Source organism: Pisolithus orientalis (assembly GCF_024613125.1).
Source record: "Pisolithus orientalis strain OTSU chromosome Unknown F5J12scaffold_11, whole genome shotgun sequence".
Taxonomy (NCBI): domain Eukaryota; kingdom Fungi; phylum Basidiomycota; class Agaricomycetes; order Boletales; family Pisolithaceae; genus Pisolithus; species Pisolithus orientalis.
Window position 1 is genome coordinate 594,158 of NW_026260792.1, and position 27,110 is coordinate 621,267.

General features: G+C 51.1%; 7 protein-coding genes across 7 annotated transcripts; 3 read left to right on the forward strand and 4 right to left on the reverse strand.

The window, feature by feature from the left end:
• Positions 1–66: 66 nt before the first annotated feature.
• F5J12DRAFT_53895 (MRG-domain-containing protein) lies at positions 67–1,747 on the reverse strand. The gene is made up of 7 exons (XM_051739955.1): positions 1,484–1,747; positions 1,215–1,428; positions 940–1,038; positions 773–858; positions 502–713; positions 355–439; positions 67–288 (listed from the first exon to the last, which is right to left on the reverse strand). The coding sequence occupies exons 1-7, from the start codon at positions 1,642–1,644 to the stop codon at positions 204–206; spliced, it is 942 nt and encodes a 313-aa protein (XP_051600837.1). The 5' UTR covers positions 1,645–1,747; the 3' UTR covers positions 67–203.
• A 462-nt stretch (positions 1,748–2,209) lies between these two features.
• Positions 2,210–4,728, forward strand: F5J12DRAFT_825903 (P-loop containing nucleoside triphosphate hydrolase protein). The gene is made up of 4 exons (XM_051745491.1): positions 2,210–2,404; positions 2,457–3,539; positions 3,609–4,599; positions 4,707–4,728. The coding sequence occupies exons 1-3, from the start codon at positions 2,272–2,274 to the stop codon at positions 4,445–4,447; spliced, it is 2,055 nt and encodes a 684-aa protein (XP_051600838.1). The 5' UTR covers positions 2,210–2,271; the 3' UTR covers positions 4,448–4,599; positions 4,707–4,728.
• Positions 4,729–4,790: 62 nt separating this feature from the next.
• On the reverse strand, positions 4,791–14,430 carry F5J12DRAFT_920734 (uncharacterized protein; the record flags this gene model as incomplete). Its single annotated transcript, XM_051749271.1, has 28 exons — positions 14,081–14,430; positions 14,023–14,027; positions 12,616–13,998; positions 12,533–12,594; positions 12,241–12,495; positions 11,411–12,212; positions 11,339–11,386; positions 11,279–11,311; positions 11,121–11,248; positions 10,967–11,099; positions 10,842–10,916; positions 9,385–10,789; positions 9,031–9,256; positions 8,764–8,997; positions 8,435–8,635; positions 8,127–8,397; positions 6,651–8,058; positions 6,088–6,603; positions 5,887–6,037; positions 5,824–5,865; positions 5,511–5,796; positions 5,413–5,477; positions 5,328–5,376; positions 5,283–5,303; positions 5,223–5,261; positions 5,100–5,189; positions 5,042–5,078; positions 4,791–5,008 (listed from the first exon to the last, which is right to left on the reverse strand). The coding sequence occupies exons 1-28, from the start codon at positions 14,340–14,342 to the stop codon at positions 4,791–4,793; spliced, it is 8,445 nt and encodes a 2,814-aa protein (XP_051600839.1). The 5' UTR covers positions 14,343–14,430.
• A 22-nt stretch (positions 14,431–14,452) lies between these two features.
• On the forward strand, positions 14,453–15,835 carry F5J12DRAFT_54000 (S-adenosyl-L-methionine-dependent methyltransferase). Its single transcript, XM_051739963.1, has 3 exons — positions 14,453–14,824; positions 14,908–15,201; positions 15,281–15,835. The coding sequence occupies exons 2-3, from the start codon at positions 14,946–14,948 to the stop codon at positions 15,811–15,813; spliced, it is 789 nt and encodes a 262-aa protein (XP_051600840.1). The 5' UTR covers positions 14,453–14,824; positions 14,908–14,945; the 3' UTR covers positions 15,814–15,835.
• Positions 15,836–17,514: 1,679 nt separating this feature from the next.
• F5J12DRAFT_905176 (uncharacterized protein) lies at positions 17,515–19,200 on the reverse strand (the record flags this gene model as incomplete). The annotated part of the gene is made up of 7 exons (XM_051748626.1): positions 17,515–17,663; positions 17,757–17,811; positions 17,895–18,110; positions 18,168–18,531; positions 18,620–18,779; positions 18,862–19,028; positions 19,121–19,200. The coding sequence occupies 7 exons, from the start codon at positions 19,198–19,200 to the stop codon at positions 17,515–17,517; spliced, it is 1,191 nt and encodes a 396-aa protein (XP_051600841.1).
• A 2,523-nt stretch (positions 19,201–21,723) lies between these two features.
• F5J12DRAFT_825941 (Fungalysin metallopeptidase-domain-containing protein) lies at positions 21,724–25,409 on the forward strand. Its single transcript, XM_051745492.1, has 11 exons — positions 21,724–22,140; positions 22,194–22,724; positions 22,782–22,893; positions 22,971–23,117; positions 23,176–23,313; positions 23,379–23,519; positions 23,571–23,690; positions 23,741–24,029; positions 24,083–24,258; positions 24,314–24,888; positions 24,952–25,409. The coding sequence occupies exons 1-11, from the start codon at positions 21,751–21,753 to the stop codon at positions 25,132–25,134; spliced, it is 2,802 nt and encodes a 933-aa protein (XP_051600842.1). The 5' UTR covers positions 21,724–21,750; the 3' UTR covers positions 25,135–25,409.
• Positions 25,410–26,855, reverse strand: F5J12DRAFT_825947 (uncharacterized protein). Its single transcript, XM_051745493.1, has 2 exons — positions 26,761–26,855; positions 25,410–26,694 (listed from the first exon to the last, which is right to left on the reverse strand). Exon 2 carries the CDS (start codon positions 26,375–26,377, stop codon positions 25,493–25,495), a length of 885 nt encoding a protein of 294 aa, XP_051600843.1. The 5' UTR covers positions 26,378–26,694; positions 26,761–26,855; the 3' UTR covers positions 25,410–25,492.
• Positions 26,856–27,110: the final 255 nt, after the last annotated feature.

Genomic DNA, 27,110 nt, shown 5'->3' on the forward strand with positions numbered 1-27,110 from the left:
GCTCATCTCCTATGACGTCACGTTTGACAACACTCAAGGATCATTCGATCACTTGGCACGTAAATGTACAGAGATCTACACCCAATGCCCATATACATATGGTGCTCAGTGGAGGTGATAAATTGGGTTCACAAATTGTAATCGGGTTGCACAGCTGTGAAGACACGGAAAGGACCACAACAAATATCGAGGAATTGATATATTCACGACCGCGAGATGTTCTGGTACTGCAGACTTGAACTTTCGTACTCAGTCAAGAAAAACCGGCTGCGCTCGTTTACAAGGAACCTGTTAACGGATGATCAGCGAATTTTGACACGACAAGATGAGGATGGGTCGAGAGAGGGGACGAACACAAGCAATTCATTAACATAATCCTTCACCAAGCCTACACTCTCCGCGTCCATCGTGGAACTTGCCACCATCTGAGGCAGGCTCACTGGTGTAATAACTCGCATGAGGACGTGTACCGTGAAATGGAGATGTGAAAGATGCAATTACCCAACATTCTCAGCAAATGTTCCGCTCCATAAATTGCGCTCATTTCTTTCTCTTGCCCAACGACTACTTTCGGGCCCGTGACGTAAGTCTTCCGAATCTCCGCATATTGTGGGCGTTCGAATCGATACAGCAGATTTGCACCCAGAGATCGGTCGAAGTAGACTTGAAGACCGGAAATGATGGTCGGTAATATGAGCTCCGGATCACGAAGGCTGTAGGACAAAGTGTAAGTGTGGCTGACTGAGTCAAGGCGAGACGACAACGAGCGCACTTGGTCTGTTTACCCATTTTTATGATGTGATCCTTAAATTCCAGGAGAATGTCGAGCACATTGGGATTGCGAGGAAGGGGAACGAGCTAGGAGAAAGAGTGATTGCAAGAGAGGGAGTGCCGGTATGACTGAGTAAGAGTAAAGCGGACTCGATTCACAAAGTATACCTGATTGTTCTTCGTAACTGCTTCCCAATCGTCCACAAGCTGTACTTTGAGAGCTTCGGGAACATTCAACTTCATCTCTGGTTTCCGATGACTGTCGTCCTGCCATGGAACGGTTAAATAGTGATAACGAATATTAGCGATGTCTCAGAAACTCTAAAGAGGTGAATGCCACGGGTGCGAGCATGAGGGTGCTTGCTGACCAAACGATAGAGCCCCATGCATACCGCGGAGCCCGGTGGAAGGAAGCCATTGCGCGAAACCACAACCAGACTTACCTCCTCTCTTCCTCGTTTCGTGCCACGACCATCCTTCCTAGCTCGTCCAGTCCCCGTTCCAGTAGTGCTAGTCCCTCCACTCGTACCCTTTCCTTTAGAGGCTCCTGACGAGGAAGCTGCAGCCGCGGAAGCTTGATTCGTGAGCGCCTTTTGTAGCGCAACGTTCGTCTCGTCGTACTTAAGGAGTCGAGTTATCGATACCCACTCATCCCATCTGAGCACGCAGTAGTATATCAACAGAAACAGGTGGGTAGCTAAGGATGACATACGTCTGTTTCCACCCTTTGTAGTGCACAAAGAAGTGTGGGCCCACGGCAGCGGTTTTTGTGTTCGACTCATCCCACACCTCCGCCTTCAGGACCTTCGCCTCGTAGATGAGTGGACCGTGATAGCACAGCACGCGTTCGCCAACAGAGTATGAGAGCGACATTGGGAAAGCGACAGTGGATGACAGCCAAGCACGCGGGATGGGGTTAAGTATTAAACGTCCTGATTATGTGGGTGGCGAGCAAGGTGTCAGGGTAGTTTTGCACTGTGCAGCGAAAAGGTTGGCGACATACAAGCTGCTTGAAACTTATCTGCACTGATAGCGTGCCACGACCTGCTTTCCACTGTCAAGTAGAAGATCTAGCCCAATGGTGGCAGTCAGATTCGTGCGGTGTGTAACGAATGAATGATGGCAGACGGCGCAGCCCACTGGACACAGGAAAGCACAACCGACCGCCCCCAGGTAGAAACCACACAATCCGTAGACCAAAACTGAGCTTTCCAGGAGCATCGCAATTATTCACACTCAACACACCGGGCCCCAACTTTTGGAATCATCAGCAACGACTTGGAGTTCGTTCCCAACACTTGATTGCTACACACAAATCACATCATTCAGATGATGTACCCTGGTTCCGATTCAGGGTACCCCGCGAAAGGAGAGCCTACATACGTAGAGACTGCTTGACCAGTATATCAGTCCTAAGTAGGGGCATTTTGTGTTATTTTCGTTACCGCCACCATATTTTAGGAAGTGTTCCTCCTGACACTTACTCCGAGCCTCTGATCGATGCTTGCTGCCTTGCACCTTAGCAGGGTGCTGGCTCGCTCTACCGGTGGTTCTGTATCGCCATGTATACACACATCTTCAGTGCTGTTGTCTCCAGCACGTCGAAAGGGCCGGAAGAGCAATTCGAAGACTCGTACGTACAACTCTCTTGCAGTTGACGGACTCACTTTACACGTCCGTTGAAGCTTCCTCTCCGAAATCACGCCTGGCAAAATCCCTGAAGCCTACTGGGAAGGCCAAAAGACTTGGAACGTTGGAGGTCGCACCCAAGTTAACCAGGGACAGGGCACCTCATGAAGGAAGGACACCATATGAACCAAGTCCTTCTCGAAGGCGACGCATTTCCGAACCGGTGACGTCGACCAGATCCGCAGAGAAAAAGCACTTCGCTGCCTTGGCACACTCGGAACGCGTCGACAGACGCGCAGCGGCAGCCCAGGGGCGACGAGGTTCTACCGTTGGCCCAATGGAAAAAGAATTTGATATCACATCTTCCACATCCCTCGGAGGTCTACCGAAAAACTTCAAGTCTTCTCCCCTGCTTCCGGGCCTCCTCCAATGTTTACATGAGCTCATTGGCGAGAATGCCAAACCAACAGCAATCCAGGCTCTTTCTTTGAAGCATCTCATCAAGCAGCGCAACTCGGATTCGAGGTGGATAGAATGCTTACTTGCGAGTGAGACCGGGTCAGGGAAGTCGATAGCGTATTTGCTTCCACTCCTTCAGGACTTGAAACGCACCGAACTCGAGAGTCAAGCTTCTTCGCGGAAATCATCGAGACCACTCAATCCTCGTGCTTTGGTCCTGGCGCCGACTCATGAGCTCTCGCGACAATTAGCAGGTTTTGCCAAAAAGCTTTCGCATATTGTCAAACTACGTGTCATGTGCGCGTCGAGGGCAAATGTGCCTAGCACAGCTAAGGAAAAAGGGACCGCATCGAAGATGAAAAGGCTGATGGAGGGAGTAGACCACAACGATGGCGCAGAGATCTTCATTCCCGGTAATGGGCGCGCATCTCGGCCGGTCGATTTACTGGTAGGTACCCCGATGAAAATGCTGGAGTTAGAAAGGGGTAGGGGATGGAACTGGGAGCAGCGCGCACGCGAACGTGCATTGCGCATCAATACCAAGGATGGTGTAGCAGGACAGGACTCGCTCCAGGAAGCATCCGCTGTCGACTTGGGACGGAAGTTCTGGGTCGACGAGCCCGAAATGGGACTGGAAAAGGTGGGGTGGGTGATAGTGGACGAAGCGGACGTGTTATTTGGTGTGTTGTGTTCTGGCTTCTTACTATGCAATAGGTTCAAATGCTAATTTATTCGCATCCATTGCGTAGACCCTGACTTCCAAGAATCCACCTGTATGCTGCTAGCAGACATAGCTGCGGCACGCGGTTATCCTGTCCCCGTAACGCCAGCACATATGCTGGTCCCGCAAGACACACAACAAAAGGTGGAAATCACAGCTCAGCCGATATCCTACCCTTTCAATTTCCTCCTTACCAGTGCAACGATTCCAAACTCCCTAAGCAACTACCTCGCAACTTACCATCCTACACTGACACGGCTTGCTTCCCCCCATCTACATCATCTACCTCGCACTCTCCGTACGGAACATGCTTCCTGGACTGGTGGAAACAAAGATGTAGATATCGAACGTCGCATTCGCCGCGTATGGGCGGAAGACGCACTTGTTCACGCCAAGACAACCCACGGAAGCCCCCGGCCAGTTAAGCTTTCTAAAGTCATCGTTTTCTGTAACAAAAGGCGCAAGGTTGAAGAACTCGGCGCTTTCCTTGACGGTCGCGGCATCAAATGCGTCGCGCTTACCGGCAATGCAGATGGTCGACAGCGAGGTTCCAATCACCACTTGGATGGTTTCTTGAAGCAGAACTCGACTGATGTTGCCGTACCTTCCCTGTCGTCAGATCCAGCAGTTACGCCTCACGTTCTAGTGACTACGTCATTGCTTTCACGGGGACTTGACTTCCACCCTAACATCAAGCATGTCTTTATTGTGGACGAACCTCGGAATATGATCGACTTTTTGCACCGTGCTGGTAGAACCGGGCGGGCGGGCGAGGTGGGAAAGGTTGTCGTATTTGGGCGTTCCAAAGGACGGGGCAGCGGTCGGGCCGTAGAGGTGCGAAGGAGGATTGGGGCATTCGCAGCCTGAGTTGTTGTGCAGACTTCTTATGCATAATTACAGCCAGCTCACTTCATTCTAATCTCACAGTGTGCTTACAGCGGTTCTTACATACAACACCTACCTTACTCTGGAGTTTTACAACAAGCACTCATTCTTCAATTCTGAAAGCCATGATTATGGTAAGTCTACTGCGCTCGCACGTTCGCTGGTAACCAAACTCCTGACAATTGGCTGACGCTTATCAAACAACAATGTACATACATATGGAACAACTGGACTACAAAAGCAAAACATCGGAGTAAGTTTGCAACAAACATACAACTAATCCTACGTATTCGAGACATCGATGAGAAGTGTCACTGCACACCGATTAGCGGTCTTCGAAGTCTTCCTGCTTCAACAACCGTCCATTCAGAATTTTTCCCATGTGGGTCATCGCGAAGTTCGTCCCCCTCCGACGCAGGTTAATGATATGCCTGAGGAAAGCAAGTGGAGACTTCCGGAAAGAGCCAGCCGATTGTGCCTCCAGGGGGCGATGCTCAGGAGCTATGAATCCATCGCTCTCGACCTCCAAGTTCTCTTTACCAGCTAGATCGTCGGCATAGATGCAAAGAAGGCGACAAAGGCGAATATATGTGTCGTAGTCCCGCAGGTACAGCTGTCCAGCGAACAGGTTTACTTGGTCGACGTGTGAAGGGGAAAAAACCCAGTCAGGACGAGCAGAAGGAATTGTGTACAGACGCAGGTCGTCACATGGACGCATTCTTGCCTGGGTTCGTGGCGTGTAGATGTGAAGGCATACGGATCCGCTGTTTCTGATTTCCGGTAACAACTCTTTTACCTCGAACGGGCTAAGGATGACAAGAGCGGGGTTTCCATTTGACTGGCTTGAGAGCATCCAGTTAACTGGGCGGAGGTATTCACCAACATTCACCCGTGTGCGTCCCTCCACCACACTACAGTAGTCAGAAGTCGTGAGGATGTATTGGGACCACACATTCTCTTCTTGAGCAGGTGTTGTGGCATCGCGGAATGAATTAAACATGGGAAGGAAGGCCTGAGAATAAGGGATAATCATGCCCGTGCGCACGAAATGACGGACATCTGCGGAGACCTGATGCCTTGCAGGGGTCGCTGGCGGTGGTCGCTCTGTTTGCGTTTCGCGTTCCATTTCGTGCACAATTTCTCGTTCCTGTTCCTCGTTCATGTTAGAAACGGTCGAGGAGGCAACGCCAAGCGCTTGGCACTGTCGATCGATTGCCGCAATGGGCGGTTCTGATTGCACCTCAGGACCGGACGGCATATACAATTCTTCCAGGGTTTTCGCATCTGGTTGACGCCAAGTCACGGCGAGTTCTTGGGCAGTTATCTCGCCGCTACAGAACTTCGACCACGCACGGTACCGGAAAGCGTGGTCTCTTCCCTGCTGAGCCCAGTAGGGAGCGCTGTTCTGGATCTCCATGCACGTTTCGCCCATGGCCCACAACAAGATGTCCGATGGATGTATGGTGTCTCCATCGCTTCTTCTAGCTGCGTCGCGGATATTCCTGTCTACGTCCAGAGGAGCGAAAAATACCACAGAGTGACCATGTCCAAGTTTACGCATGCGCATACACCCTACCATCAAGTTCAGTGACATTCCTCATCAACCGATCCTATAGCCATACCTTGAGTCAGGCGGTCTTTGGTAACTTTGGGCCCTAAAGTGACTGCTGCACGGAACCCGATCGGAAACTTGATGTCAGTGCCTCGCGTATGTGCATCATCGAGATATACAATACACTCGTCCAGGCGACTTGCATATGGTGACTCTAAAAATGATTGTGTGGATCCATCGCGTGAAAGCACGGTCAGCTCGTCGTCGTCATTGAAGTAGATGGCAGCAAGCGCATCAGGTTTCAGCTCCAACCAGAGTGCTGCGAATTCGTTGTTTTTCAGTTCCAGGACCTGGGCACCGACGTCCAATATCACACGAATTTCTGGCGTTTGTTCCACTACAAATGCAAGGAATGCACTAGCTGTTCGTCGCTGGCCATCTGGCCACGACGTTTGCACGTATGCGTCATTCTCGTGCCTCATAAGGTAGGAGAGAACCTTTGCATTGGTAGCACGTTGGTGATGAAGGTCCCGCTGTACGGTGGAAGTCGGTAGCAAATAACGCGCATCATTTGTCCCGGAAAATCCTAACGAACATGAGTTATGAGAGGTCGTGGCTAAGCGACGTACTTACCAGTGGTAACGTGCTCCCGCTCCTCTGCAAGGTCCCACCCACAGCTAGACAGCTTCGAAGGGAACTCCTTGGCCTCCTTCGGAAAGACAACTTGTGAGAGATAAAAGTCTACTGTTGATTGATTGCGCGAGAATAGAGGGAAAAGGTACTGATTCCACTGGTCCAACGACTGAGTATTAATGCCACTGATTTGACAGAGATTCTCGGGGACTTCAAGGCAATTGCGGACCCATGACTCGTACTCCTGTTCCGGGTTATCTAGCGTCAGGAGGCGCTCGAAGCATAACATCAGCTGCTCCCGATCCAGTCCACTGTAGTAGTACGAGAGACAAGTGAGCACTATCGCAATGTCTGGATGACCAAATTCTGCTCTCGGAGCTGGGACATCTTTCGCACGATAAGGGACGGCAAGCATGGTCCGCGAAGGTGCCAGTCCGTAGCCGACACGCCATCGTCGCTCCATGAGGGCAAATAGCAAGATTCCAGATGCTAGAAGTCCGCGTAGATGTATCAAAGTCATCCACATGGCGGTGCCTCCACAGTAGTCCCGTGTTACTTGGACTTCAGAGCAGGCAACGTCCATGCGGGTGATGAAATGGTGAATTATGGTTCTCTCGATACCGCGCACCCCAGTGAAGTTAAGTAGTTGTCCATCGATGACATCTTGAGCAATCCTGGAAATTAGCTCGTTGCCAGCCTCTCGATGAAGAATACGAATGTGAGGAAAAGCCCCACCGCGATGGTGACATGGTTCGCATTCCACACCAAACGGGAAATCCGCGTGGAGCGCAGGGACATGTTTCTTCACCAAATGGAGTATCTGTTGGGTGGTCGACCACCGGGTGGGAGAGCCCTCCAGAGGTTTCTGTGAACCAATAGCATAGATCAGTTGATTTCGCACATGCAGGATTTCATCACTTTCATCAAGGATATCCCGAGCGTATGAATGGAGCCACCGCTGAGTCTGCAATAGTGGTTCCGCAATACCCGTAGTATCATCTAGCTGCTTCTCAACGCTCAGCAGTTTGAAAGACAGGATGTGTTCGGGTTGCACGACAAGGATACCACGTTCGCGCATGCATTGTTCTAAGATTTCCTGGACTGCTCTAGCTCCGGATTCGTCGATCTGCAAAGACCTTGAAAACGGCAAATAAAAGATTCGTCGGTTGACAAGTCCACCAAGTCGATCTACCAGTAGATAGAACATTTGGGAAGCGAGGGCTTTCGGGACCACCACTCGCATGAGTTGGTTTCCGTCGGCGAGGACCGAGGCGGCTGCCGGTACGATTACTGAGGATTTTCCTTCACCCATGTTCAATTGCAGAACGGTGTTCTGGCCGGAATGGGGTGCTATCATTTCTAGCGCAACATCTGCTTGGACGCGGCGGATGAGGAAATCTCCGTCAAGCTGAACCGGGAATAGAGGGGCTGAATAAGCTTTACATGAAATCAGCTGAGGTGACGAGATGAAGGCACCTGGATTAATAGCCAGTCAGCGTATGACTCTGCCTCCCAACCGTCGCAACCAGTGTTTTCCATCTCTTTGTGTAAATCCTCGGTTTGGCCATTCTTTGCCAAGGCTAGCATTCGGCGGGCACGCTGGTACTCCAGAGCGAGCTTTGCGAATGCTATTAAACAAACTCGCCAATCACGGGGCAATGTAATTTGCGATGTTGATGCAAGGCAGCCAAGGAGAACCTTTGCTGTGATACGTGGCCACCGACCAGACCTATAGACTGTGTGCTCGCTTGTCGTTTGTGGTCCCTAAGTATTCTGCGAGGAACCTTAGGGCAGACTGGTATCTTGTCCTGCTTTGCTCGCAATAGCTTCTGAACGACTCTACCGGGTGTGTGGGGGTATCCACTTCCAGAGTCGGCTGGTCACAACTAAGGTGGTCTGCACTCTGTTGGAGCTCATTTGCATAGATAGCATGAAACGTCGAGTTCGCATTCCGGTGAAGGTCGCCAATCAACTGGCTCATCTTCCTAGATCAGGTGAAATCAGGGTCAGAACAAAGTATCGATTGTACAAGAACAAATACCGAATTCGAGACTGGAAAAGAGTCTTAGCGAGGGGATAATGTAGAGCATAATTGTCACGGTGGAGATTGAACCCCAAGTTCTGAGGCGTCACCTCATTTAGTGGAATGGCAGGTGCAACGCGATGGAATAGGACCTCCAGGGTCACGTCCAGGTTCACTCGGTGGTGGCCCTGACCTGCTGGTACAAAGGAATATGCCAGTTGTTGGTCAGCAAGGAAAGACGTAGCATTTTGGTCAAGAATTGACACCACGCGATTCAAGTGATCCTTCAACTCCATGTTCCGATAGCAACTCGCGAACAATGGGCTGAGATCAGAATTTAATGCGTCAATGTCATACCATGAGCACTCCGGAAAGTCGCTAGGAGGCTCCATACATGGCCACACAGCAGTCGCTTTTTCAATTACTTCATTTTTTTCTTGTTCGCGCTGTTCCATGTACTCCGTTTGATCGACGCTGGACCGGCGAGGCTTTACGCGCCGGGAAATGAACTGGTTCAGTGCATGATGTGAGGGTGTATACCCGTCAGAGAGGTCGTAAATCGAGTGGTCAGGCGGATCTTCTTCTTGAATTGAGGCATTGTTGCAAAGGCCAGCAAAGCGCCAGCGACGACTTCAAGCTTCGGGGAGGCATATACCATGGTAGACAGGGAGAATATGAGTTGGAAACGATGCTGTGGTGCTTGGCTCTTACGACAGCTGTCGTACAATGAAAGCCAGATCGCAGGTAAATCTGGGAATAACCAGTCTTTGTTATAACGCAACGAAAATGCCTGCGAAACACCCCGCATATTTCCTTTCCATGACTTAACTAAGCCTTGGATTTTTTTGGCTGGACATCTTTGAGCTGACCAATTATAAACGGCAAGGGCAGTGCTGTATGCCCGGAGTCCATCGGCGGATGACAATTGCATGTCCCTTGCCTCGTAAACAGAGTCATGCGTGTCGGCAAGAAGGTGATGATGCGACTTTCGTGGGTAAAGCACTGCAGCTCTGATCCCAGCACGGAAAAGTAGACCGTCACCACAAGCTGATGGGAAGTCTTCCAAAGGTGGCGCAGATTGACCATGAAAAACTTGCTGTTTTTCTTGTATCTCCTTGATAGACGAGCACGCATAGTAAAAGCCAGAGTGCTGAGACGCAACCGGGAGACCCTGCAACCAGTGCACGGTTTGCATGCGCTTCAAATGTTTAGGGTACCATGTTCGGCGAGTGGTCAGTCCTGCTATGCAACACAATAACTTGGCGGAGCGGGCATCAACCTTCATGAAGGACTGACATGCAGCAGAGCGCAAAATAGATCGTGCTTCTTCCGTGCCAGTCCTCTGTGTTAGAGGGTCCACCGAAGACGGTTTGCTGGTTAGTGCATGCAGGTAGGCTCGATAAAGATTGCTAGCCAGGCTAGCATTGCCAACCAAACATCCCAAGTCGGTATCAATTCGGAATATTTGGTATCGAAAGCGCTTGTGCGCTGGACCAGATATATCGATCGCGACCCGCACATGATCACCTTGCCTCGCGAATGACACATCTCCTTCCGGCACAAGAACGAGTCTTTGGGCACCGTCGTCGGCCGAATTGGCCTTGGGTCGCAAGACAAGTTTGTTTGCTAGCCCGATCAACGTTCCTGCAGATTGGGTTTCGTCATATACCATACCACGAGGATGACGACACTCCAACTCCTGGTTATCATTGACGAAGAAAGAAAGACCATAGCGTGGTAAATCGACAGACACCATATTCGGATTCTCCAGCGTGATGGTGAGGTTCTGCGGATTCTCCAAAGGCTGAAGCCGTTGAGACAACATCTTCCAAGTTTGACTGCGGACATCGAAGAGTCTGACATCCCCCCTAGTCATCGAGTGATGTCTGGGTGAAAACTGAAGCTTCCAGTTGTCAGGGGATGGCTTCCACAAATTCTCTAAAGGACGAGCTTCCATCGTCCGGGATGTGAGGTTGAACCAGTGTACATGATCCTCAACCAGTGCAGCCGGAAAATCTGACCCCAACTTCTGAGAAGGAATGAATTCGAAAACGTCCGGCTCAGCTTCTGTTTTGGCCCGAATTATCAAACCGTTCGTTCCCATTCGGAAGTAAACCTGCAGGACCAAGCTCGACTATCTGTGGATACGAATTGACCAGAACACCTACGCGATATTTGTCAATCAAACCACGAGTAGCATATTCCATTCCAGCCATATCACCAGGAATGACATCCGGTGCCTGCTACTGGGAATGAGTTCACGGAGTAGATTATGTAACATCAACACACTTACAGCACCGAAAAGCAAGGCAAAATTTGGATCTGTCATGATCTTATCCGGCAGTCTTCCCATCGGGCGTCCATCCACCAATAAAGTACCGTTAAGGACGTCGAAGCTCACTTTTTGTGACCACTGGGAGGCAAAACTGGATGTATCGGTAGTGAACCAGCTACGATGACCAGCGCCGGCCCTCTGCCATCGTGTGCTTCTGCAGTACCCAGGCCAAATATGTTTGATTCCGAGATCGATGCCAGCATTCCTTTCCAAGATCAAATTGCCCACATGCTCCTCCAACTTCCATGATAAACGATGGTCACGTTCCACAAGAAGCTTTGGCATCCCAGCGAGAGCACTGAGCTGTGAGGGCGTGTTGTCATGGATAACTATCGCACAGCACACTAGAATCTCCAGATCCCTGGGGGAGTCGAGGAGCTGCGTCACGTTATCGAGACTCACGTCAAAAGTACTGCGGCAGATGGCGCCCAAGTCACGAAGTCGTCCTCGAAGCTGCTCCTTGTCAACCTCGCACGTCGCCTGTTCCAGTTTGTGAAAGAGTTCCAACACCCAACTGAACGTCTTCTCCCGGACAGTGCGTAGTAGTCCAAGGGCTCTATGGTGGCTATCGTCTTGGACTGAGGACGTCGCAGAGAGCATCCTACCAACCACGAATGATATTGTGTCCATCGTCATACCCTCCAGCCAATTCCCCGACACAATCAACACGAGAGTCTCCAGTTCGCCCAAGAGTGAGTGACGAAAATGTGGCTGTTCCAGCTCAACATGCCACACCAACTTCCCGTCATCTGATACTGGACCAACTTCGCTAGCTGCTTGAGAGAAGATCATGTGGACCTCATCACGACGGAAGGTCAATGTATTGGCACGAATCTCCCGCAAAATATTGAACCACTGCAAAGAAGGTCCGCTGCGTAGGTGGCCATATGCTGTGAACTCGTGGGAAGAGAGGTCCTTGTCACAGTCAGCCAGACTGCAGAGCACATCGTTTGACGTGTGGGCAGTATGCTGAAGATAGCGCTGCAAGTTGCGATAGGGGCCAGGCGGGAGCTGATAGGAGCATGAGCCAGATATATGCACGGAGCCGAAGCAGTCAGCAGCGGAGAAACAGGAATTTTTATCGTAGCAGTAAAAGCTGAGACCATTATTGACGCAGACCTCGCTCTCCACCGCCGGTATGCTGGTTGAGCGGTAATGGGACTTTATGAATGGTTTCGGGTCAGATGCCAGCGTGATACGAGATCTAGGCATGTTCAGTGCGATAGGAGGACAGCGCAGAATATTCTTCGAGACAGGTATGAGGATGTCTCTGCTGCAGTGGCGGGGAACAGATATCGACAAGTAGGAGAAAAACGATAGAACGCCACATGTCGAAAGCGAGTGGGCGATTCAGCTCGAATACAACTATTGCGGCCCGACAAGGATCCTCCGGGAGCGGCCATTCGTGTACTGTAATCTCGATTTTCGACTCAGACTCAAGCCTGCACTTCGCGCACTTCCGTCTGGGGTGTTTCCTTTTACCACGGCTATTAATCCCATAATTGTGTTCCATGCCTGCAGCACGTCTCCGTTATGTCGTGGTAGCGTTCATTCGACCGCTTGAGCTCCAAAAGTTTTTCTTCCCGCTCACGACGAGCGGCGTCAACAATGGAGTCCCTAAGGGACAGCAAACCAGAATCTTCGTTGAAGTAGCGCACTGCAAAGTTGGTCGAGCCCGCTGAGTTCGAGAATACAGACCACCCATTTATTGCTTTAGAGCGACGCATGTGGATGTAATTTGATGCGAGACGAAGCCGCTGGATGTCAAGTGCATCCCGAAGAAGTAATCGTTCCAGGAGAGAGATAGGTATTTCAGGGGAATATTCACGGAGCATGGGAATTTGTCGGGTGACGAGCTTGTCTAATGCAACCCATAATTCGATTACGGTGAGAAGCATTCGGGAGAAGTCTTCTGGATTGCCTTCGTACGTGTTCCTAGCTGCCAATGAATACTTGCTGGCTAGGAGCTCCAGTTTCTTGCATGCTGCATCAGCATCATCCTCCAAGACACCAGCAACCCAATCATCGATGCCGTGGCTAACCTCTCGTTCCACATCATAAAGCGCCAAATGGGGGTCTGCCTCGTAGGCATCCCGGAAGAAGTTGCCAGTGGTCGATAGAAAATTATCCAAATCACCACGCATGCGGCGGCTGGTCACAGAACTGGCAGGCCGCACGGTGGAGTAGCTTGGATTCATGATGTCGGTGATATACTTGTGACTGTCGAGTAAGGAGAGTCGAGTATCAGCCAGGATATTGAGGGAAAGGGGATTCCACATTGGTAAGAAGGCATCGCTGTCCTGCACCTGCTTCCATCTTCTATCCAACAGATTCCGGATGTCCGTACACGTCTGCAGCACGGAAGCTGACAACCAGTCAGGGGCTGACCCTCCCAGTTTTGTCAGCCGACGACTGATCTTGGCGGATATCCAGTGCAGGACGTCGTCAGGCATTCCCTGGACCGCGGCTTCTCGGGCGAGTCCATTCATGAAGAATAATATGAACGCCTTGTAGCCGTCTATCCCGAGACCATTTCGTGCAAGCGTAGTCTGCAGAACGACTCTGATCATCAACCAGAGTGAAGAGCGACGCCAAGGGAGACGGGCATCACGCCACACGACGTCATCACCAATACGTTTGCTGATTCGCTGGACTTCGGCAGGCCTGCCAACAGCTCGCAGGATGCCGGTCAACAGCTCTGTTATGTACCGAGGGTGCACAGTATCCCGCTCCTCGGAAACTGTCGAACCCGCCTTGCGGGTCGTTGGAGCCGCGTCAAGACTGTCGTCGTTCATCTCGCAGAGGAAATGAGCAAGCTCGAGGCGGAATACAGCGTCATCAAAAACCGCGTTTGAGATGGCGATCGCAGGCCCCGGGTACGAACATATGAGTTTGCCACAGGAACCCATGACCGCTGCGGCAGTAGGGGATACTTCGAAAGATTCTGCAATGGTTTCCTCTGCATCTCTTCTGAATACAACAGCTGCATTCTGGGCATGGATAAGATAGGCAACAACATCTGCACGGAGTCAGTACCAAAAAAGGATTGCTTTTGCGACATACAACACATACCTCCAGTTGTCATAGATGCGAGCTGGGACGCGACGGGGGTTTCTTCTAGCTGGTGAAGACGCGTTGCCTCGTAAAGATTGTGCAACAGCTTCTTCACATATTCCCAATGAGCTTTTGCAGGGTTATCAAGGTGTCCAGAGTAGTCGAATGCCGAATCGCATATTGCTTCAGACAGAGCAAGATCATTTGAGTGAGAATGATCATCCCCGTCAGGAAGCTTCAGAGGGCAAAAGATGTGCGTGATCCTGTATTGTAATGACATTTGTATCTCTTTCAAGTCCCAGTTTCTTCAGCGATCAGCTTAGCGAGTGGATGTGGAACCTTGCGGGGAGTCGGATGCACTAAGAGACAGCCGAAATAGGGCCTTTTCACCATGAGTTCATATATGCCATAGGGCGTCTACTTTGCCTCGAGGCTGCCCACTTCTGATAGGCCGAAATCCGGGGCGCAGCTGTACACTTAAGGAAGGATGAAAAGATAGTAATGGAAGCTGATGGAAGGCATTCTCGAAACCCAACACGCTTAGGATGAGCAACGCCCACCCGCTCTTTTCGCGCCCAACTGTCACCGAGTAACGGAGCTATGATAACGGAAACCTTGAGGGACCCACGGTGACTGTCTTTCTAACCTGGAGTTTCAGATGACGGGTGAGCCAGTGGCGGAGAGTACTTGTGGCGGAACACTGGAAAACGTGTGACAAGTTCCATAGGGATGTGAGACGCTGTGAGACGTGGATTCGGAGGTGTGAGTGTCAAATGTTGCCGGCGTTGAAACGTTGATCAGTCCACGCGCTTATCATGAGCTTTTTTTGAATAACGTCAAGGTAGTCGTGAATCCTTTGCCACCAGCATTGTAAAAAGCAACGATGAGTCTACCTAGGCTACTACAAAGGTTCAGTCTCCTGGTTGACTTGTCATACGCTTTCAAGGTCGCCTTTCTGCCTACGATCAAACGGATTTTCCATGAACCATCGCTTCTTCTCCATCCAAGGACGCTGTCATACATTTTCATGTCCCATGTATGGTCCTTCTTTGGACCATGCATAGACGAGAACTCCGCTGCAGAGAAAGCGAAAATTATTACTCCCTACGCCCAGGGCGTAGTTCTCGATGTCGGGGCTGGTCAGTTTTCTTGCCTTCTTGTTGGATTCTCGTTGAATTGCTGTGTTATGGTATCGGATACGCGTGGGTAAATTATCAGGACATGGTCATAATATCAAATACCTCGACAGAGCAAGAGTGACGAAATATGTCGCCCTCGAACCTAACGTACTTATGCACCCAAATATACGGCGTACAGCTTATGCTGCAGGGTTGAACGAAGCTGATGGAAACTTGGTCGTCCTCGCTTGCGGGGCTGAAGATACCGCATCCATCATGACCTCTCTGGGAGGTTACCAACCTGTCGACACAGTCGTGTCCACGTTAACACTTTGCTCGGTTCCCGAACCTCAGCGAACCATCAAGTCACTCGTCAGCGACGTACTGAAGCCTGGCGGCGAACTGTTGTTCTTCGAGCATGTGCAGAACTCCCGCCCGCACATTGCACGGTGGCAGCGGTTCTGGTCACCGCTTTGGAGCAGAACGTTCGGTGGCTGTAGGCTTGACCGCCCAACGCATGTGTGGGTACAGGAGGTCGGTGGGTGGGAGAAGGAGGAAGTATGGGCGTCGGACGGTGAAAGCGAAGAGCATCTGTTCTTGCATCGTTCAGGCAGGTTCGTCAAATCCGCTTAAAGCGGGATTTTCGTTCCCCCCTCTCCGGGAGAAATTGTTGCCCTCACGGGACGGCGGGAAAGGGAGGGACCCGCCCTCCCAAAAGCTTACTCTGGTAGATACCTTGTCTGGAGCTTACCCAGAGTGCTGCCGCTGTCTTCAGTTTACCGTGTACTCCTACGTTGCAGCTAGGACAGTGGAACTTGCAAGCTACCCTAGCCGTGACAGGCTTAGAGTTTTTCGAGTTCGTATTTCTGGTTCTTCCTGCGTCATAAGTTTGAAGTGTAATATGCAGATCTACTAGTAATTTCCCACGACCGCTACTCATGCATTTACAGAGCTGTTGGACAGACACTCAGCAGCGAGTCCATATGTTCTCTCCATGACTTTAATGCCGTCTCGTCTTTCGCGAGTTTGTAAGCGATTTGGTTAGATGGGAATAATCGAACTTCCAAATAGGGTCTGTCGATTCCGAAACCGGCAGCAGTCTTGTAATATGCCTTGCATGCCTCCTCCAGTTGTGGCCGCCTCTCGGACGTGGTGACCAACTCATAGAATGGAAGCAGACTGGGTGGGGAGCCAAAAATCTATGACCCTTTTACCAGAATATCACTGACCAGTTTGAAGTTATGAGGTAAGCTTGCTCCATACTCAGGCAAGTCTGCAATCGAACCTACCCAGTTATCGTGGCTTAAAAATGGTTCATAACTTGGGTCGCCGCCTGTGATGTCATGCTAACAGCCAGGTATAACATCATATCTTCAGCAACAATCTTGTATGTACTAGGTGCTTGCACCAAGTTTATCGCATCCCTGTACTTAATATGAATATGCTGCTCAGCATCAAGCTTTCCCGTTAAGGATTTCACAAGGCTTTCACAGCGACATCGAGGGAAATTTTGGAAGAATATTTGGTGGTGTTCGTGACATAGACAAACCGGGCGCTACCTCTGACTACTATCGAGTTAACAAGGTGCGTCCCACAGTTTTGTACAGGTCCTCCGGATCCTCGGGAGATCCAGAATGTAGAGGGAGACTGTAAGAAATCCCAGTGAACACATTGGAGAGGCTATTCTGTTCGTCGTCGAAGTCCGCAGTTGCAAAGTTAGAAAAGAATGGGTATTTTTCCTCGATCTCTATTACCTCCGAAACAGTGGTAAGAAAGGGGGACAAAAGGTGGACTTCATACCAGTGTGACTTGTTCGACCTCTTACCACAGCTGGCCTCATACGTTATCCTATTATGAAGCGAGGCGTTGATGCCTTCCGGTACTTGGTATTTCTTGCGACCGACATTAAAAGGGTAGTACTTCACTGGTAATGTTATTGCACGGACGCATGCAGAAAACAGCGAGCAAGCATACGTTCGTCCCAACTGATTATTTCGCTCTTCGCTGATTTGGCGCTAGGGCATCGTACGTCTCAAGGGCTGTTAAAAGTGGGATTGTATTGCTTGGCTTGGTTCCGCAATCCACAATGAGCATATCGGGGTTAGCCGTGGTGTTCTAGACTCAATCGGTGATTGGAGCAAGGCATGAGGAGTATGAGATGTGACTAAGGAGGGTGTAGAACGTTGCTGCGAACCAAGTTGAGTCAGACTTCATTTTTCTGTAAAGTTGCAAGTGAGCAGCCAGCCAATTCGATACCAGGTTTGTCTTGCCAGACGTACAACAAACACAATGTATCGATATTCATAAGCGCGGCAGGCACACACCCAGTCTGAATCAATCATCGCCGAACCCAACATGCTCTGTTACAGCCACCCCACCACCGACGAAGTCTGCAGAATATGTCGGGACAGCACCAGCTGGAAGAGTGCGTCCATTATAGATTGCACGGATCGTGTTTTTCATTTCCTGGTGTTGCTGGCATCCTGTATATACATGCATATGTAGTATGCCAACGAATGTATGTATAAACCGGGTGAGGAACGTGGCCAAAACGAGTGCGATAAGAGGGAGCTCACGTGGTTTGTGCTTCGACCAGTCACTCCGTTGGCAAGGTTGGCTACAATACACGACCTACGCAAACGGGGTTCAAATCAGCGCATCGTGCTTACAACGCCGGCTGGCGCAGCAGGGGTAATTATGGCTGTGTACGATACCTTCTTGCATGCAGCGCACCGCTTAAACTGCGCAACCTGGGTCTCCACGGCCCCACAGGCGCTGTTGCCGCACACCTTGATTACGTTGCTCTCCGCTTCCTGTGAGGCGTTGGCCCACTCCCATGCGTCGTCCTTAATCCACACATCTTGCGTCACGAACAAGTAATCCCGTGCATCCTCCGGTCCGTTATGTGTCCCGGGTAGGTTGTCAAAGCCCTTTGTTTTGGATCAGTAAAACAATAGCTCCGAGCGGCAAACGTCACGGAAACGTACTTCTTTTGCAAGGATCTTGGTGAGTATGATCGGGTTAATCTTGGCCGCAATCCGGAGGTACTGTCTTGCGAACTCGCCATCGCCAAATACCCTGAACGCTGCAACAGCCGCATTATATGCCATCGCCCCGTTCCCACATCTCAAGATTTTGTTCTCCACCTCTACATCGTAGCACGTGGATGAAGGGGTTTTGAATGCTGCTCCCCCACGCGGGATGACAGTCAGTCTGTCATGGTCGGGCCACCTCTGGCAGAAAGACAGTGCATCGGAGTAGTGCTTGGTAAGCAGCAGCATGGAGCCAAGCCAGGCGCGCTGGCCCAAGTTATCACCTGGGCAGAGACGCAGCATCTCGGTGATTGTCTTTCTATTTATAATGATGTTGGCATACGAAGAAGGGTCAGTTGGTCTGGCGAGCGTGCGCGCATAGAGATATACATAATAGCGCGACTCACGCTGATTCTGCGTACTGCCCGTTCTCAAAGTAGAGCCGGACTTGAGCTTGCAGTACGCGCATATACGGCCGCGTCGTAAGCACCTCATAAAAGTGACCGACATACTCGCTGTCATCGTCGAAGCAGTCATTTCCGAGGCAGCGTTTCAGGCTTGCACGACCTGTTTCATAGCATAGCGTGCGTTCGCATACATAAGTACTAAAGATCAAAGGAACGAAGACGGAACGTTCTCGACTACCTACCTTTTCGTTTAGCGTCTTCGAGGACCTTGACAGCCTCTGGGAGGTGGTGGAGGAACGCAAACTGGATGAATGTGTCCAGGGTGTTTTCGTCTTCCATCGCCCTGAAGAGGTATTGCAGCGCCTGCTCGGGCTTGCGTCTGTTGCAGAGGGTCTCTGCAATCTCAAGACTATATTATTGACGAGTGAACATTCGTGGATCATCAGTAACGGAAGATACCAGCAATGAACGGTTGGAAGCGAAGACGAGAGGGGGACTTACTTCCTTTGAGACTCTGCAGAGATTATATTGCCTCCACCTACTCCCATCGTACTCTCGATACGGAAACGATGCCCCGACATGATCTTGGACTGGAACGATGAATCAATGAAATGGTACTGAGGGACATTCACGGCGTCGAGTGCTGTCGTACAGGGGTTCACCAAAAAAAAAAAAAGCTCGCGAACCAAGCGGGCTTGGACAGCACGTCCGTTCCGGCATGGTTCGCGAGTTTCTATTTGGGCTCGGGCGCGGCTACGCCTTGGTGCGTGTACGGTATGCATGCTAAGAAAGCGCGCCCATCATTGAACGAATGGTGCATGACGCCGACGGATTAAGTAGGTATAGAATTCAAGGCTGTGGACGATGGTGAGTGGTACCCAAACAATCGCACGAATGAAAATCCAGACACACTCTGCCATAGAGTCACCGATCACCATAGTGATGGCGATCATGTGGCCGCTACTCCGCACCGTACACCGTAGGTGCAGGAGTCTCTTTTTATACAGTACCTGGGTCATATATGGATCAATCGTTCACTAGTAACATATACTTCCGAGCGCCCAACTGTTTCTTAGGTTCGCATCCCAGACAGCCGGTCACGCGGTCGTTCTAACGCTTTTTGAGTGCTGTCGCAGTGCAAGCACTCGCTTACTGAGTCACTGCCTTTTATCGAAGCACGCGCATCCATCAAAAGGGAGCCCTCGCCTCAAAAGTGGGGGTGTCCGAAGTAATTCTGTCTGAGTCATCGTCCAGAATTTTGGCGCTCAGGAAACCATTCACCCTACTAGAATGGAAAAAAGATCGATGATGTTGGTTATCGCACGCACAGTACATCGCAGGTAGTTGGGACACATAATCGGAGTGCTTCGAGTAAGAGCGGTTGAGGTATGAAGCCTAAGGGACTAACTTGTGGGGTGTCCAACGCCGCAGTCCAAGAAGATCGAAGGGAGATGGTGTCTTTTATAAGGAGACGTTCTCGTTCTTTAATCGCTGTAAGTCCTCGCGTGAGCGATAGCTCGTGTGGGCACGTTCAGCAGGCACTCGCGATAGGGTGCATTGGGAGATCTGTGGGATACGAAGGACGAAGCTGAGCAGCCCGGACCATCTATCCGCACCTCCACCCTATTCAATGTATGTCATAAGTATGTGAGAAGATTTGATAACATGTCGCAATATGATAGGACGTACCGGGGCGATCCGTTCGGTGTCCGAACCAGACGGGTTAGACGGACGATGATAAGTACTTACAAATGATCGGGCCATGAGTGACGTCAGCCCCACTAGAATACAGCGCGGCATAGATACGCGATGCACATCAATCAATAGGATTTATAGCAGAAGCCCGTGTACTTCCACGGACATTGTGTGAACGCGATAAGCACATGTGGGGGTGTGCACGAGGGAAAAGCGAGGACCCTTGTCCAATTCACGCAACTGAACGTTCGAACCGCGAAGCATCACATCGTGGAGTATCGCTTTTTGAGGTCAAGAAGCGCCGTACTTTACGCCGCCACTACCGACAAAGTACCAGGATTGGCTAATACTGACGGAGCTCAGCCATGATATCTGCGTGGTTCTTCAGCCACATCCCGGAAATTAGCGCAATCAACCACGATGGGCAGGCGAAGGGTGACGAAGATGGTAGTGATGTCGGAAAGTCTGTGATACGTAACCGCGGGCATACCTGCTGAAAACGCAGAGATGGGTTGTTGGGGAGAGGCGGTCACGCGGCGGTGGTTGTTTGCCAACAACAAAGTTAGGAGGCCTTAAGGTTTCTTGATACCATGCGGCGTCGTCGTGGATGGGGGTACAAAGTACAGGTCCCGTTGAAAGTCACCGGAGGTAGCCAGACAAGGAAAACATGATGATGGCACCGAATCAACGGACGCCCGCGGAAGAGTCTTCCGGTCCCCTGCAGTCCTCCAGCTGCTTCATGGGACATACGGAACAGATCCGGTCGTTGAAGCACCACAAGGGAGACGGTTGGCTGCGGTGCTGTATGTCCAAATATCCTCTTCTCCGCGCGGAGGATACGATTCGGGCGATAAGGAGTGAATAACGTAATCAGAATTCATTATCTGGTCGCACGACAGGATCCATACATATCACGTTCGAGTGGGGTAGCATGGTGCGAAGTGGGATCATGGATGGGGTTGAGGCCGCTGCTGTGGTAGTTGTTGACGTGTTTTTGCTGTCATCGCGGCGGTGACATTTTCAGGAGACCAAACAAATGTGTTGAAACACGGGAATCTCCACGGACCAGTCAAGATAAGGCGGGATGACGACCCGATCCTCACAGCTTGCGTGGCGTGCTTAGGCGTGTTGATAACGAAGCGGAGATAGTGGGTGCCATGCAGCCCTGTCGAGTCGGTCTTGAGGGACTGTTTCACGCTGCTAACGTCGCACAATACAGTGGACGAGACTGGTCTCGTACATTGTCACATGATATTGGATTAACAGACTCGACAGAAGTAGAAATTTGGGTAATTTGGGGGAGCAATGTTGTTGTGGCTGTGTTGATATCGGGACAGTTGATGTTTCCTAATTGGGACGAGTGTGGTTACGTAGCCCTCCCCTCATAAAAACCCGGTGTTCCCAGTGCGTGGCTGTCTTGTCCTCTTCCCCCAATCATGAGAGGTCTTACGACGGTCACCCTGGCCCTCGCCGGCCTCGCTGCACACGCCATTGCTCGCTCGACCCCACCGCCACTCGCTCAGCCTCAGCGGAGAAAGACCCTCGGCTTCGGTCCTGTCCTGCCACATGCCCGCTTCGAGACCCTCCCCCCCTCTGCCTCGGGTTTCGCTCCCGTCGATCCATTCCACGTCGCGCGCGACTTTTTGGAACAGTTCGCCGAATCTGCACTCGGTCGTGCCTATGCCATCCGTTCGGACTCGTATACTGACCGTAACACCGGTGTGACTCATGTCTATGCCCGCCAAATCATTGGGGGTATCGAGGTCGCAGATGCCCATATCAACCTCAACATCAAGGACGGCCGCATCCTCAGCTTTGGTGATTCGGTCGGTCTTGTTTCTTACTCTGTATTATAAGTAATCTGACTCATACTCAACAGTTCTTCCCTGGTGGCGCACCTGCTCTCGCGGTCGATAACGAGCCTGTGCACCCCCACGCTGTCTACTGCTCTCAGCTACGAGATGCCCTGTTGACCCACCAAGCTCTCCTGGTCGAAGTTGACACCGAGGAGGCTGCCCTCTCGGATGACTACCACAAGACACTCGAGGGCGTCGCCACCCTGACCCACCTCTATGACTCTAACTGTGCTGTAATGTCACTGCCACCGACATCCTACACGGGTACCCACCCACCCCCACAAGTTGACATGGACCCACGCCGTGCCTTGTTGGAATTCATGGCTGCAGCGCTCCCCAGATCACACCCAGAATTCGAAGGTGTGCTTGAGAACCCAGATCAATATGTTCAGGATATCAAGATGACACCCGAGACCCATCTCCTCGGTGACCACGCTAGCGTTGGTATGGTGCTTTCCGATGTTCCGGGAACAGTCGGAGATGTCAAGACCCGCGTGACTTGGGTACAGGTACCCCGAGAAGACGGGTCCGTCAAATTGGAGTTGGTGCACAGAGTGGGTACCATTTTGAGCATTTCCCCATTTCACTGCTGACGAATAGCACCCTTACAGTTTGAAGTCGAGATGCAAGATAACTGGTACGAGGCAACCGTCACCGCTGAACTTCCACACCGGGTCATCAGCGTGGTGGACTGGGCCAGTGACTCGCCAATGCCTCCGATGAGTACGTATTCCTTTTACGTGCCCTCCATATTTGGCAGTCGTGTGACCAATCTTTGATCCGGCCATTTCTCTTTTTAGGCAAAGAACAGCTACCACCATTGGATGCTTTTGTTCCGCCAGGAACTTACTTCCCCTCCGTTGGATCGGTATCGAAGTCTAAACCTCGTCTCGGAAAGGCAGTAGCTGACCTCAGGAAGGGAAAGAGCAAGAGCGGAAGTGCTTCGAGTATGTTTCTACACGGATAGTAATGGTGCGACTTCCAAACACTAATCTCTCCATCTAGCGTTCGCTCCTATTCCCAAGAAATACCCTGACCCGCCAAAGAGCGAACCCGCTATGTACGTTGTCTTCCCCTGGGGTACTAATGACCCAGAGGAAGCGGCTGTGCGGCGGGAGAGGGCTGAAGGTACCCAAGGTTCCAGTGAGTCCTTCATTTTTTTTGGTTTGCCATTTCTGGCTCTGGCTGATCGGAGGATACGTGAATAGCACACACCGTTTCGTATGGTCGCTTCGCAGTGCCCGAGTTGGGCGACACCCTCGCTTCTCCTGCTGGCTGGCACGCCTTGCCATACGCAAACGACCCGGGTACCGATGATGACGGTTTGAGACGCGCCAAGGCTCAAGGAGGTAATGACATCTCTTGTTCGTGGCATCTCGATATGCTCACTTCATCCGCAGAGTTCTGGCGGAGGACAAATACGACGTGGGGTAATAACGTGTTCGCTCACGAGAACTGGGAGGGTCGATACGGGTGGGTTTATAACCACAGACCCGAAGGATACCTCTTGAACGAAGATGGTTTGTACCTTCTGTCGACATTGATATCTCTAAGATTAACTGGATTACAGATTCTTTGCTGTATTTGTTCCCCTACGAGCCGGTTCCTCTGCATGATGAGGATGCCGAAATGCAGCAGGCAAAGTCCTACATCGACGCTACTGTCACGCAGCTTTTCTACACTAGCAACATGGTCCATGATTTGTACTACAGGTACGGATTCACCGAGGAAGCGGGTAACTTCCAGCAATACAACTTTGAACGAGGAGGTCTCGATAACGACGCTGTCATTGCCAATGCACAGGATGGAAGTGGATTCAACAACGCCAACTTCATGACACCTCCGGATGGTCAAAACGGGTAAGGTTGTCCATGTTGTCATTTTTCGTTCTGTTCAAGGTCGAGAATCGTAGGCGCTGTCGGATGTATCTCTGGAACACAGCTTCGCCATACCGTGACGGTGATATGGAAGCTGGCATCGTGATCCACGAGCTTACCCATGGTCTATCAACTCGCTTGACGGGTGGCCCACTGAACTCTGGCTGCCTTGGTTGGGGCGAGTCTGGAGGAATGGGAGAAGGTTGGGGTGGTACGTGATCCCGCAGATTGTCATTACCCGCAGTCCTGAAGTGATCTCTTGGTAGATTTCATTGCTACAACCATCCGCTCGACATCTAACTATTCCGACTATCCTATGGGCGCATGGGCATCGAACCGTGCGAAGGGCATTCGCAACTTCCCTTATTCTATGACGTCCGAAATTAATCCTTCGTCCTACGCCACCCTCGACAAGCCAGGATACTGGGGTGTACATGCCATTGGCGAGGTCTGGGCCGAAATGTTATGGGTCGTCTCGCAGAAGTTTATCGAGAAATACGGTTTTGCAACCTCGCTCCTGCCGCCCGTTCCTAACGAAGATGGTAGCATGCCCCCGAACGACTTCTACCGTTCCCAGACATTCGATGCACGCGGAAACCCGAAACCTTTAATTCCCAAGCACGGCAACACGCTTTTCCTCCAGCTCGTGATTGAGGGTATGAAGTTGCAGCCGTGTTCGCCTACGTTCTTCGACGCTCGCAAGGCGATTCTGGAAGCAGATAAGATTTTGACAGATGGTGAGAACGAGTGCCGGATTTGGGAAGGCTTTGCAGAAAGGGGGTTGGGCGTGGATGCGAAGGTGGTTGGACAAACACCATGGGGTGGTGGTGTGAGGTCTGATGTGAGTTTTCTGTCTTTCTCACATGATAGTCGAGGTTGTGTTGACATTCTGGATCATTTACAGGGCATCAAAGTACCCCAGCATTGCCGAAAGTCGAAGGAGCCGTCTCCTGAGCCCACGCCAAAGCCAAAGCCTGTTCCAGGTGACGACGAGTGTGGTCCTTTCGGGTGGTGCTGGCCCTGGAAGAGTGAGGATGGCCAGTGGAGACTGCCGAACATACCAGGGTGGCCCTGGTCCTACTATTAGGTGGAAAGGAAGCTGTAAGGTGAAGTCGAAGTGAAGGATCGGTTTATCTTGAGTTTTTATGAAGCAGAAGATAATGAGATGAGGAATGACAGATACCCCGAGTTGTTGTCTTGAACTTGCGGACTGGAACACGTAATATGCTAGAGCCTTGAGAGCAAGACGCAACCTGTACATTGCTCTTCCTTAGATCGATTCACCCCGTCCTCTCATGTCGTCTACTTATTGCTTTCCTGTACAGTACCTATAATACATCAATCTGTCCTCATCCGTGACATGGTAGCCAAGAGAGTCCACTTCCGACACTAATACTTGTTGACCGAAAAGGGGCTTACCGATCGTGGTGGTAGACATAAATTGCCTACGCGTCAGGCACGGCGCTGGCCTGATCGACATCTAGTTTGATCCCCAGCTTCTTCTCCAACGACAACCTCAACCTCCCAACGTCATTAGCAAATCGCACGGCTTCATCCCACTCCTCGTCTGGTTGCTCGGCGTCCCTCACAGCAGCACATCCAAAATCAATTAGCACCGCCCTCTTCGGTGCTTCTGCTGGGCTGAACAAGATATTGTTCTGGTTAACGTCGTCGTGGAAGACCCCATGCTTCGAGAAGGTAGCGACTGCCGCAATCAGCGGCTCATAAAGATCTGGGCGAACCAGTACAGGGTCGATGTTGCACAGCGACACGCCAGGAATGTATTCAATGAGTACCGCTAGTGGCTCGATAGCGCGTGAGTCCAGAGGGTTTGGTATTAGTCTTCCTGCTCCGAAGAACTTCGGGATGCTGCGACCTTGTATGTCATCTAGACGCTTGTATGCTTCAAGTTCGGACTCGAAGCATTCCTTCATCAAGCGGAAGAAGTGTTCCTCCCAGAGAGAAGGATCAGCCTCTTCGTCGCCATACAACAGGTCAACGTGGAAATCATCATCGATCTCGCCCAATTCAATCCGCTTCCTCTTCATAGCCGCGACGGACTCCGCCCGGAGCGTCCACGGTCGGCTGGGTAAACGGGAGGACTTCGGATAGCGATCATCGAGGAATCGAGGGTCATACACTTTTAGAATAACTTGGAGTGGCAGATCAGTGTTGGGATCTGGTCTGACGAGGTATACTTGGGCTTTAGTGAATGGAGTGAAGGATCGGATGACGTGGAATGTCTCTGGATTTGTTGCGCCATTGAGGCATACAGCTAGGGGGAAATCGGGGGGAAAGGATCCATCTTCTGCCTGTACGACTGGACCCATAGTGGTGGTTAAACTTGAGGATAGAAGTACCGTACGAATGATCCCGCGACTAGCCCGGTCGCAGGAACGCTTCACGGAACTAGCTGGGCTTTGGGGGGAGAGGGTAATCAAAAGTTATATTATAGTTTGGAGGTTACCTACAGAAACAAACTCGGCCCAACAAGTGTCACCCTACAGATCTTCCCCAGCGATAGAAAAGATCGGGCAGGATCCCGGCGGCCAGTGTATAAGCGATAACATCTGTGGGCGTTGGCAAGTCGAGAGGCCACGACCATTCCCAACGCTTATGTGATCGTCGCCTGTGTCTCAGCATGACAGTGCGTCATTGCGCGTTTGTCATAATCTTACATTGGGTGCAGGAACCATTGCACGCTCGTAAGTAGAAACACCTCGCACAAATTCACGACAGAGCCCGGTTGCTCCGCGATGGGGATAACGGGGTCCCGTCAGACATCACAGGCGGGTAAGAATACAGTTGATTCGCTCATAATGTATACCGACGGGACCACATCAAGCCTGATACAGTATCAGCAAAATACAATATGAAAAGTCACCCATAGTGTGACTTATGTGACGGTTCAATTTCGTGACCCATACACTGAGAGTAGGTTACAGTACGAGCAACAATTTCATCCAGTGAAATTGTATGTATCAAGGGAGGTTTGCTTAGCATGAAGAAATGTTTCCCACCTGAAGGTGTGATTCGGAATATGCGAAGTTGCCTTGATAAGTC

Coding starts and splice junctions, on each gene's coding strand:
- F5J12DRAFT_53895 (XM_051739955.1), bottom strand. CDS start 1,644: ATGTCGCTCTCATACTCTGTTGGCGAACGCGTGCTGTGCTATCACGGT. Junction 1,039..1,214: donor CGAAACGAGGAAGAGAGGAG/GTAAGTCTGGTT, acceptor GTTCCATGGCAG/GACGACAGTCATCGGAAACC. Junction 859..939: donor CAGTTACGAAGAACAATCAG/GTATACTTTGTG, acceptor TCTTTCTCCTAG/CTCGTTCCCCTTCCTCGCAA.
- F5J12DRAFT_825903 (XM_051745491.1), top strand. CDS start 2,272: ATGCTTGCTGCCTTGCACCTTAGCAGGGTGCTGGCTCGCTCTACCGGT. Junction 2,405..2,456: donor GAAGAGCAATTCGAAGACTC/GTACGTACAACT, acceptor CGTCCGTTGAAG/CTTCCTCTCCGAAATCACGC. Junction 3,540..3,608: donor CGAAGCGGACGTGTTATTTG/GTGTGTTGTGTT, acceptor TCCATTGCGTAG/ACCCTGACTTCCAAGAATCC.
- F5J12DRAFT_54000 (XM_051739963.1), top strand. CDS start 14,946: ATGAGTCTACCTAGGCTACTACAAAGGTTCAGTCTCCTGGTTGACTTG. Junction 15,202..15,280: donor AGTTCTCGATGTCGGGGCTG/GTCAGTTTTCTT, acceptor GTAAATTATCAG/GACATGGTCATAATATCAAA.
- F5J12DRAFT_825941 (XM_051745492.1), top strand. CDS start 21,751: ATGAGAGGTCTTACGACGGTCACCCTGGCCCTCGCCGGCCTCGCTGCA. Junction 22,141..22,193: donor TCCTCAGCTTTGGTGATTCG/GTCGGTCTTGTT, acceptor CATACTCAACAG/TTCTTCCCTGGTGGCGCACC. Junction 23,520..23,570: donor ACGCGCCAAGGCTCAAGGAG/GTAATGACATCT, acceptor CTTCATCCGCAG/AGTTCTGGCGGAGGACAAAT.
- F5J12DRAFT_825947 (XM_051745493.1), bottom strand. CDS start 26,377: ATGGGTCCAGTCGTACAGGCAGAAGATGGATCCTTTCCCCCCGATTTC.